The sequence below is a fragment of the Leptidea sinapis genome, chromosome 1 (assembly GCF_905404315.1).
Source record: "Leptidea sinapis chromosome 1, ilLepSina1.1, whole genome shotgun sequence".
Taxonomy (NCBI): Eukaryota; Metazoa; Arthropoda; class Insecta; order Lepidoptera; family Pieridae; genus Leptidea; species Leptidea sinapis.
In genome coordinates, this window is record NC_066265.1 from 22,756,241 (window position 1) to 22,767,451 (window position 11,211).

The window sequence follows — 11,211 nt, forward strand, 5'->3', positions numbered from 1 at the left end:
ATTGTCACTCTTATCTTCTGAAATATAATTACTTTTAATTCTTGCAGATACAAAATATCCCGGACTATAAATTTAACTTGATCTTACAAAAATGGCTGTCTATTTATTCTTACATATTAAAGCATTACTTATTTAACACCTTCGAGAAGGCCTTGGACTGTCGAGATGCAGTAAGTCCTTTTCTAGAACGGACTTTCCTAAAACTTCATTAAGAGGGTGTTGATTCACATCATCAAGGTGCCCTTTAAACCTACATCTGAATCACATTAAGTATCGAGTATTGTTCGGAGTTGCTCACTCTGCCCCACAATGGAAACTGCACATGGAATCCATGAAAGTTCTTCATAAGCAACAAACAAATCATCATCATTTCAGCCGGAAATCGTCCACTGCTGGATAAACCCTCCCCTAAAGATCGCCATGATTTCGTTCCTGCTATGCCCTTATCCAACCAACTCCGGCGATCTTGACCAGATCGTCCGTCAACTTTGTGGGGAGCCTACCAACACCACGTCTTCCGATGGTTCGTGGTCGCCATTAGAGGACTTTACTGTCCCAATGGCCATGTTTGTCTAGCTATTTGCCCCACTGCTACTTTAGTTTCGCAACCATATTGCCTATTTCGATGATTCTGATTCGATATCACAGGGAAATTCCAAGCATAGCCAGAGGGCTCGACAATGAGCTAAGGCACATAGTCAGCGACCACGTTTATGTTCACTAATAATGTTACCTATTTTGCAGCTTTACTTTCAAATAACGTTACACATATCGTACGTCCATGCCGCTGTCAACCCGCTGATGTTTCTCGCGCTCCACCGAGCACTGCGCCGGGCTGCTCTGCAGCTATGCTGTGGATGCTGTGTGCATTGGAGCCAGTTCGTACTAGCCCTCACGGCTGCTGGTAAGTTTATAACGACCTAAAGTCAACCCACGGATGTTTCCGAGGGTGCTTTGTCCAATCGATTCGTGCTAACACTCACTCCTGGCGAGTTTGTCACAAAGACCTTTAAGTCAACCAATGGATATACCTCGAATGTAGTGCTGCATTGTGCACTTAAGCTAGTTAGTTCTACTCGTATGTCTGCCGGCGAACTTATTACAAACATCTTTAAGTCAACCCACTGATGTCTCTCAGGCTGTTATGTTGCATTGTGCACTATTATTATTGACGACCTGTATAGCCGAGTGGTTAGCGATCCTACCTACTAAGCTAGAGGTCCCGGGTTCAAATCCCGGTAGGTGCAAGCATTTATATGATGAATATGGATGTTTGTTTCCGAGTCATGGATGTTTAAATGTATTTATGTATGTTTATATGAATTTATGTATGTTAAAGTATGTAACCCATAACACAGGCTATATATGCTTAACTTGGAGCAAGATAAGTTGTGTAAAAAGTGTGTCAATATTATTATTATTATTGTTACGGCTGCTGGTGAGTTTGTCACAAAGACTTTTAAGGCAACCTATGGGTAGTCCCCGAGTTATAATTCTGAATTGTGCACTGAAGTTAATTCGTGCGTACTTATTACAAAGATCTATAAGCTACCCACCGATATCCCATAGGCTGCAATGTTGCAGTGTGCACTGACGTAAATACGGTTTATTACATAGATCTATAAATCTGTCCATGGATATTCCCAAACCTGTATTGCAGCTTTGTGTATTGGTGCCGTTTCGTGCCAGCACTGACGCTAATTGTGAGATTATTACATAAACATTCTTTAAATTTAAAACACGTTACTCGATTGTCAATTGTTATGTTTCTTATGCGTAACTAGAAGACGTTCCGAGTTGTGATTAAGTTTTAACTCCATTGATTTAGATATATTTTTATATTATTATTAGTAGGTATATCACCAGTGGGAGGCTTTTTTGCACAGGATACCCGCTAGATTATGGGTACTATAACGGCGCATATCTCTGCGTGAAGTAATTTATTTATTTATTAGCATCGCCAACACAATAATCACTAACAAATCACATTAAATATTATTCTAAATAAGTCTAAGTCTAAGTGTTATTGCACTTACAGGCCACATGCCTGCATTATCGTGTTATTGTGTGCCTGTATTATCGCATAAGCATTATCGTGTTTTGGTCTGAAATTGTGAAATTACTGGGCAAATAAGATTTAACATATTTTGTCTCAAGGTGACCAGCGCAATTGTAGTGCCGTTCAGAATTTTCGGGTTTTCAAGAATCCTGAGCGGCATTGCATTGTAATGGGCAGGGCGTATCAGTTACCATCAGCTGAACTTCCTGCTCGTTACGTCCCTTATTTTCATTAAAAAAATTAGCATAGTTTGCAGTAGCATTTAACATATTGAATTATCTATTACTTACTTTAATAATTTAATTAGTAGTAATATTGTATCATTTATTTCGTCTCTAGCTCAGTCCCCGCTCGCTCCAGCATCATTCTCGCCGGCTGCTGCATCACCTGAGCCTCCCCCGGCGCCGCCGCCCCCGCTGGCTCCCCCGGCTCCCCCCGGGCCGCCGTTGCACTCCAACCCACACACGATGATGGTAATTACCTCTTATATGTAAGTGTTCACCTCATACGTGGTTTAACGCACCATCATGCATCCCTGCTGAGTTCGATCATCGTTTTGTTTGTAAATCTTGCTCATCAGACCATGAATTGATTTCAATTGGTTCCATATTGCTTACACAACGATAGTGAATACTTTTAAATGGTGGTATGTTCAGCTAAGATAAAATAACTCCAATTTATTTAATTTGACTGAAATTTAAATCTGTTCTTAGAGGCTTACTTACAACACAATTTGCTACCTTTAAATTAATTTAATTCAATCGAAGATGTTAAAATTATACAAAAGCTAATTTTTCTGTTTCCAAAAAATGATTTTCCATGTGTATACATAAAAAATTTGTTTAGTACTTATTTACGTAAAAGTATCTAATATTTTTGAATTTATAAAAGCCTTCATATCATTTTACTAGATAGCAACATTAATAAATTCATTATGTCTCAAAGTTTTACAATTTAAATATTAATAAGCCAGTACGACTTTGTAACTTCTGTCTGCGAAAGGCTTCATATAGTGTCATAATTTTCTGCTACATCTTTGGTTGTTTCTGCTAGATTAATTACGTGTAGTCTAGTATGTTTATTAATGTTTAGTAAAACAGCAATAATTATGTTACATACTGTCAGCTTTTCCATAATTCATTCCACGTCTATCCAGCTATAGGTTGTTATTTTGAGTTTGAATATTTAATAAAAAGATTATCATGTGACAGTGAGTCATGTTCAACCCTGAAAACTGACTGGCCAAAATATCTCAATTTGTATATCCTACAAGAATTTGAGGATTAAATTATTGATAAATATAATAAAATATAATAATCTTGATTTGTGGCTGCTCATACATCTATTGTTTAAAAGTTAGTATTATTTGATTTATAGTGCCTTAATGACCATGAAATCAATTCACATCACCTTAATTTCTTCATACAACTCATAACTGTATGTTAGCCCTTAGCCCGTAGTACGAGTTTTGATACATTTTTAAAGTATTAGCACAATATAGTAATAGAACAGTACTTTAACATCATACTAGAACACCCGAATCGACGCACGAGTTAAGATTGACAACCCTAACCAAATTAGCTTTAAGTGCAATTCCACCACATAACAATGGGGACTTATTATTTGTAAGCATTTTAGCATATACTCGTATAACACTTTTTAATTATTAAGAAGATTATTATTGTACAATTTAATTGCTGTGTATTTTGAAATAGACATATTTTTTAAGTAAACCTTGGCACAACAACTTACTTCACGCACACATACACACGATTCATTCGGCCGCCAAGCAATCTTGGGGAGACAAAACTATTGAGTGCCACGCCGTACGCTGCTGAGACTGGTCGCTGTGCGAGTTAAATTAACTGCGCTACACCGTCTTTGTAGGCAATATTTTTGTATGTACCAAACCCTAGCGCTCCGCCCACACGTCGGTATACATTTCAAGGTGACCGTTGAGTTACGCCACTGTTCCAGTACCTGTATTGTGGTATATGAGTATGTTTTAAATAATAAATCTATTCAGTATATTGTTGTAGAACAAACTGAGAGTGGAAGTTTTGAGTGGGTTTGTATAAAATCGGAACATATTATATATAACATGTCGGCGTCAGGGAGTTTCTGAAGATTGTTATCGATACCCTTTGCCTGAAAAGACCTTTGGACGCAAAGATTGCTAACGCAATCGCAATCACATTTGCGCTGCTTATAATTTAAATAATATTTTGAGTATTGTTAATTTAGTAATTTTCATTGTGTTTTAAGAATCATCATTTCATATTACTATTGCATTGTATTGATCACAATACAATGCAATAGTAATATTAAATTCGAAAAATCTTTCGCTGTTGTAAACACTAAATTATCAAGAAAATAATATTTGAATAAAATGATGTTTTGTTTGCTTGTGGTTGGTGACAAGTCTGATGTTTTGATTTATATTTTTTCCACAATTCCTTAAAATACTACAGAAGCCCACATAGTATTATTTTGTTCTTCTCTGTCTTCACATAAAGCTTGAAATTCTTTTGTAAATACTGCCGTAGATTTCTAATGTTCTTTGATTAGGTGCTAACTTGCAGGTCCCAGTATTGATAGGAAAAATTTTGATGCCTTATTTTATTTGAGTTACAAAACTACCCTTCAGTGTCTTTTAAAATAGTGAAATATCGGAACAATCCTTAGTTTTTCGTACAACAATTCTAAGCTCGTATTATTGAATCTTTAAGCATACTGACTTATTCCAAACAATCAGTGAGTAAGCTTAGCAAAAACTACTAATGTTTGTTGTGTTGTGTATATACTCCTACTCTTCGAGCAGATAGTCAATAGAGAACAGTAGTGCTGATATGTTTTGATAGTTTCTCGAAATCACCATGTGGATGTAAGTTTTTTTTTAATGAAAATAAGTGACGAGACGAGCAGGACCTTCAGCTGATGGTAATTGATGCACCCTGCTCATTACAATGCAGTGCCGCTCAGGATTCTTGAAAAACCCCAAAAATTCTGAGCAGCACTACAACTGCGCTCGTCACCTTGAGACATAAGATGTTAAGTCTCATTTGCCCAGTAATTTCACTAGCTACGGCGCCCTTCAGACCGAAACACAGTAATGCTTCCACATTACTGCTTTATTACGGCAGAATTAGGCGCCGTTGTGTGTGCGTTGTGTGTGTGTACCCATTATCTAGCCCGCATCCTGAGCAAAGGAGCGTCCCTATGGTAATGGCATATTTATGATAACTTTCAAGTAAATTATGATTTTGTCTATTTTATTGTTATTTGTTTTACAATATTCAACTACACCACAGACTTAGATTAAGGATTGGTCTTCGCTGCGCCTCAACTAGATACCTTACCACCCAAGAACCACAGATTTTCTGATCCATGCTAAGAATAATAGCTTTTTTTATTACGGCAACTATTAGATGCTTGTGTGCATCTTCACACTCATTGGCATCTTTAAAATTTTGTAACATAGGTTATAAATACGCTTCGTGTTATTTTACATTGAAATTAATGAAATACAAAATAATTACTGATGATATGTGATCCCACTGAAGACTACAGAATAGAACAGTTAGACATTTATAAAATTCACTCATCGTATTTTCAATCGTACATGTAGACAGACTGAAATGCAGGTTTGTGTTTTTCTTATATTGGTTAAGTAGGAACGGACATAATATGACAGCTCTATTAACTATCTGCTTAATTCTTTTACTCTCCTATATGTTATTCTTAAGTCGTAAATAGTAGTTTTTATTGTCTTGAATGTTATTAATGACTGTCTGTTACCACCTATTTATTGAGATACTGAAGTACTTATTTGTTAGTTACTATTGAGAGTTTTGATAAATTTGAAAATGTATGATATGTGTATTGTTTTATATTAAAACATTTTTCTTTAAAATATATATCAATTAGGTCATGGACAAAATGAATACAAGTTTTAGACTATTAACATAAATAATATGTAACGGCATCACTCCTCAGCTTCCAAACAAGTCGTAGTTCTCTTTTTTATTTTATTTGTTTCAACTAATTAAAGTTTCTTGTAGTCTTTCTTTTAAATCACTGTATTTGTTTTTAGCTGTAATACAAAGTGAACCATTTTTGATATTTAAATTCGTTTTGCATTGCCTCCAATTTCTGACGTTGTCGAATTAATTTCATTGTTATTATCAGATATAAATAAGAACGTTTACACGATAAATTCAACCTATTGTAAATTTTTTCCAACATATTGAGAACATTTTATTTCTTTTAGTATGTTATTAAGCACCAGAATTATAATCATTGTCATTTGAATAAAATAATTCTTAAAAAACTTTTGTGTGGGAAAGGTTACTATAACTAAAATGATTTTCTTAGTGATACCACAGTCATGGAATGAAGCGGACACCCTCAGGCTCTTTGATTATAAATGTTTATTATATGATATTACATTGTAATCCACATTTTTATAAAAAAACACACGGGGAGTTTCTTGCGCCCGTTCTTCTCAGGTCTGAGGCAGTCTATTTTGAATGGGTGATAGTTTTTGAAGTTCAATGAATGATTTCGAATCCTACTTTGAATAAAAATTCTACTTCATACTTAAATTACAAAGCTTTTATAACAACGTTGCACGTTTTGTTTCGCTTATCTTTATTATAAGTAAAATATCAACTGACAGCCTCAGGCATCATTTCCTTATTTAAGTGTCTCGGTAAGAATAAAATTATTATTGTTAATTACGAGATTATAATTTTTGGTTACGATATACATCTAAGATGGGGGAAGTTATTACGAAATTACTAAACAATTGGTTACCAGAAATTTTACCAAAGATCTGAATTTAACTACTACCAAAGCAAACGTATGTCCACACAATACTTCAAAGTCCCACTATCCCGGTAGAGTCCCATCCTAGTTAATCACAAAATCTCGATCTCAGAGCTGGGAGGTTGAGGAGTGTGATGCTGAGAGTATGTCGAGTGCGCGTGTGCAGGGAGACGAGGATATGATGGAGTGGACCAGCAGTGCGCGTAGACCCCGCAGCCCGCAGTCGCCGAGCCCCTTGCTTTCCGCGATCTGAGCTGAGCAGCCGAGGCACCATCGGCGTCTCCTGGACTATAGTGCTGTGGAATATGGTGTTTACAGACATACTACGAACACTGGAACCGAGTATCAAGATAAATACTAGCTCTATATTTAGATTTATATCAAATAAAATTGTACAATGTAAAACACTGTGTAGGTACTTATAATATGTAGTCCATAACGAACTTAATTTAAAAATTTCATAAATATTAATAGCTCTACAAAAATTCAACAAACATTTCACTTTACTCGAGATAAAAGACACTTTAAGTATACTTGGCAAATACCAACACATGAAGGATAATAAAGCAAATATTTCTCTTTATTTTTAAATGACAATTACTCCAAATTATCATGCAAGTACAATATAAGTCAAACGTCAAAAGTTACTGCCATGTTTGTTTTTATTCATTCCTCAAGTGTTTTGAATAATGACTTTTTTCGTTATAAGACACTTCGACATTATAGAAATATTTAAATAAATTATTGTGATTTATGTTCAAATAGTCAATTTTAGATCGTAGTTTATATTAAGTATTCCAATTAAATAATAAGTCAAATCCTATTAATAGTACAAGTTCTATTTAATACATAATTATTTAAATTAATTCGTAGGCACTATCAATAAATTGTACTTAATTATAATTGTATTATATTAAATTATTATACAATAAAAACATGTAAATATTATCTTTATAATTAAAGAAAAATGTAATTTAACTAATCATAATATATTTACATATTGTAAAGAATAATTTAGTCAATAAATTGTTTAGAGACTTTTTAATCAAGTTATGTTGGAATGATATTTTTCTGTTGTATTGATGAATTTAGATTTGATTTTTCTATCTTTATAACACACATCCATGATCCAAATTTACTCCCCCTATATCCGTAAGAATAATGGCATAAGATAAACGCTTCAAAAGTAAAATTAAATGACACTTCCACGCTAGTTGACAGCTGTTAGGCCATCCACAATCGATGACAGTCTGAATTTTAGAGTATCAGAAACACGTACATAGCGATCTGTATGCTTTCCCTAATGGTGTAGAGAGCCATTCGAGATTCATAGAGATAATCCGCTTCTAAAGCTGAGAAGCTTCATGAGAATTAGTGGCTTACTGCATGCTGATCGCGTTCTGTGTGGCGTTGTCGTTCGAAATAGAAAACTCGTTAGCGTTTTAAGCATAAATGGTAAACAAACGCATGCGCGCGCTCTATTCCTCCGTTTTGTGCCTTCCTCGATGTTACTTATATGACATTTTTTTTTAATAAAAATAAGGGACAAGCCGAGCTGGACATTCAGCTTATGGTAATTGATGCGCCCTGCCCATTACAATGCAGTGCCGCTCAGGATTCTTGAAAAATACAGAAATTCTGAGTGGCCGCACAATTGCGCTCGTCACCTTGAGACATACGATGTTTAGTCTCATTTGCCCAGTAATTTCACTAGCAACGGCGCCCTTGAAACACGATAATGTTTACACAGTATTGCTTCACGGTAGAAATAGGTGCCGTTGTGGTACCCATCATCTAGCCGACATCCTGTGCAAAGGAGCCTACCACTGGTGAAAAAAAAAAAGATATCTTTTTGTACAGTTTATTTAATACACATGTGACTTTAACAAAGTTACTCATGGCGAAGTATGGTTCTAATTTCATTAATATATTCCATTATCAAAGACATATATATGTAATATCTGAAATGGTAAGCAAATTCTCAGTGAGTTACTATATTTTCCATTTTACTAAATAATATATATGTTGCAGAATGATTTGCATTTAATTTATGGGAAGATTATGTAGTAACATTAAAGTACATAAATTAAGTATATTATATGATTCAGAATTTTAAGGTGAAATTATTGAAATAAAACACATAATAGTTTAGAATTATAATTATAATATATTTATTATGATGTTATGAATAAAAATAATCTATTTTACTAGACCTAGAACACAAATTAAAACTCTAAAATAATGTTTCAAAGAGTTGAAAAGGAAAATATAAAATTTATTGATATAAATGAATAGAAAGTGTAAGTGTAAAATAACTTAAACTCAATCTATATATTTTTTGAATATACCAATACCTAATTAAATTTAAAAGTTCCATCCTAAAGCTGTTGAAGTAGCTTATAAATGTTTATAAGAGTATTATTAAGAAATCCTAAACAATTGGATTTTTGTAGGATAATATCTTTATATGTTAATCCAATGTCCTGATGTATGCTTCTAGTGAACTGGTAAATTATTGAACAGATTTTAATAGGCATTTCTTCATGGAGTGCAGCTTAGTCCAACTTGAGAGATAGAATAGATTTTATTTGTATTTGGAAGCCATAATTTTTATTTCCAATATTTGTTTTGTATGGACATATTTTGTATGAGATAATTTATTGACATACAGTTTGACAGTTCTGCTGTGAAACACTTTTATTATAACAACAGGGAGCATATTTTACGAAATAATTCAACAGTAAGTATTTTATTTATTATGTACAGATCTTCTGTCAGGTTAGTTGGTTATTATGTAAATATTGAAATATTTAAAAATGATAATATTAGTGACAATTGATCATTTTTGTATTTATTTATTTTGTAAATAAAACAGGCCTTTTAGAAGCACCAATTTAATATTATATTTCAATATTATATTGACAGCATAATTATTCCTTACCTTATAAATAAATCAGAAAATATTTAGATCCTAATTTCACATATCTCTAGATATATATAAGCTCAATTATACACCTGCATATTTTCATTTGTAAATTAAGAAAAAAATAAAATAAAATGATTTATTATACACCTGCATTATTCATTTGTTAATTAAGAAAATAATTAAATAAATGATTTTTTTTAACGGGATTGATTAGATATTCAATAATATCTGGCTAAAACTGTTTTGCACTGCAATTAAATAAGTTTAAAAGTAGTTAAGCACAAAAATATAAATTTAAATGGTAAATTATAATATAATTTTTATTAATAGTACTGTGTATATGTTTCGCAAATAAAGTGTAACCATTTATAATAATTTTTCGTTTCGTTTAACTAGAAAATGTATTTTAAAAACTCAAGACTGATTTTCCTAATTTACGACCGTAAAGTAGTAATTAGTAATATTTTTATGTAAATCATAAATTTAACATTCCAGGTATATTAATTTGCTTAAAAATTGTAATCATTTTACATTTTACGAATTTATTGAAGCCATTGAATGTTTTTGTCATTGTGAATGTAAGAGACTATTTATTATATTTAAAAAAATAATGTAATTAAAAAATAAATAACTAAATGTATTTAAAAAGTTTATAAAATTGTGTCAGCCAAAGTTTAAAACAAAATGTTAAATCTGTGAAATAAAAATATATATTAAAGAAAAATCTGTTTTATTTTTTATTAGGAGCCTTTGTTTTGTTTATTATAATAAGTCATATTTGATTTTTGTTTTCTTTAAAAATCTATCTCTCCTACTTAATAAAAAATACTGATGAAATAACAAGAAATGGATGAAATTACTTAAACGATTTGCCCGGTAATTTCCCTAGCTTCCGACCTTCCTTCAGACCGAAACACAGTAATGTTTGCACATTACTGCTTCACGGCAGAAATAGCGAAGGAGCCTCCCACTGGTATCTGCATAACGATCGGTGCTGCGCTGTCCTCATCCAATGTATTCCGGCGATCTTGATCAGATTGCCTTCCATCTTGTGGGGGGCCTACCAACACAGTGTCTTACGGTACGTAGTCGGCATTCGAGCACTTTAAAGTTTTTAATAAATTTTATCTAATGGAATACTTAGAGTATTTGTTTTATATCTTTTGATTTATGCTGGTGTAAGAAATTGGAGCTCAGTTCGTCAGAGATATATCATCTGTAGAGTGTTGATAAGTGAAGACATTGAACAAGACAGTGAACTCCAGCTGCGAGCCTACCGAAGCTGAAACGAAATGTACGTGAGTCTTAGAAAAGATTTACTTGAGGAAAATATATTAAGGTTATCTTATTACGGCCATCAATTAAATTATGTTATTAAGAGCTAACACCTACTTTATTA

General features: G+C 33.1%; 1 protein-coding gene across 1 annotated transcript in view; it reads left to right on the forward strand.

Annotated features, from left to right (window-relative positions):
• The window catches only part of LOC126976063 (uncharacterized), a 73,795-nt gene extending 63,406 nt beyond the window's left edge, over positions 1 to 10,389 (forward strand). The window contains exons 8-10 of the mRNA XM_050824256.1: positions 745 to 904; positions 2,399 to 2,532; positions 6,999 to 10,389. Of these exons, the coding sequence (XP_050680213.1) occupies positions 745 to 904; positions 2,399 to 2,532; positions 6,999 to 7,139 (435 nt within the window). The 3' untranslated portion in view covers positions 7,140 to 10,389. The remainder of the gene's footprint in view (positions 1 to 744; positions 905 to 2,398; positions 2,533 to 6,998) is intronic.
• Positions 10,390 to 11,211: the final 822 nt, after the last annotated feature.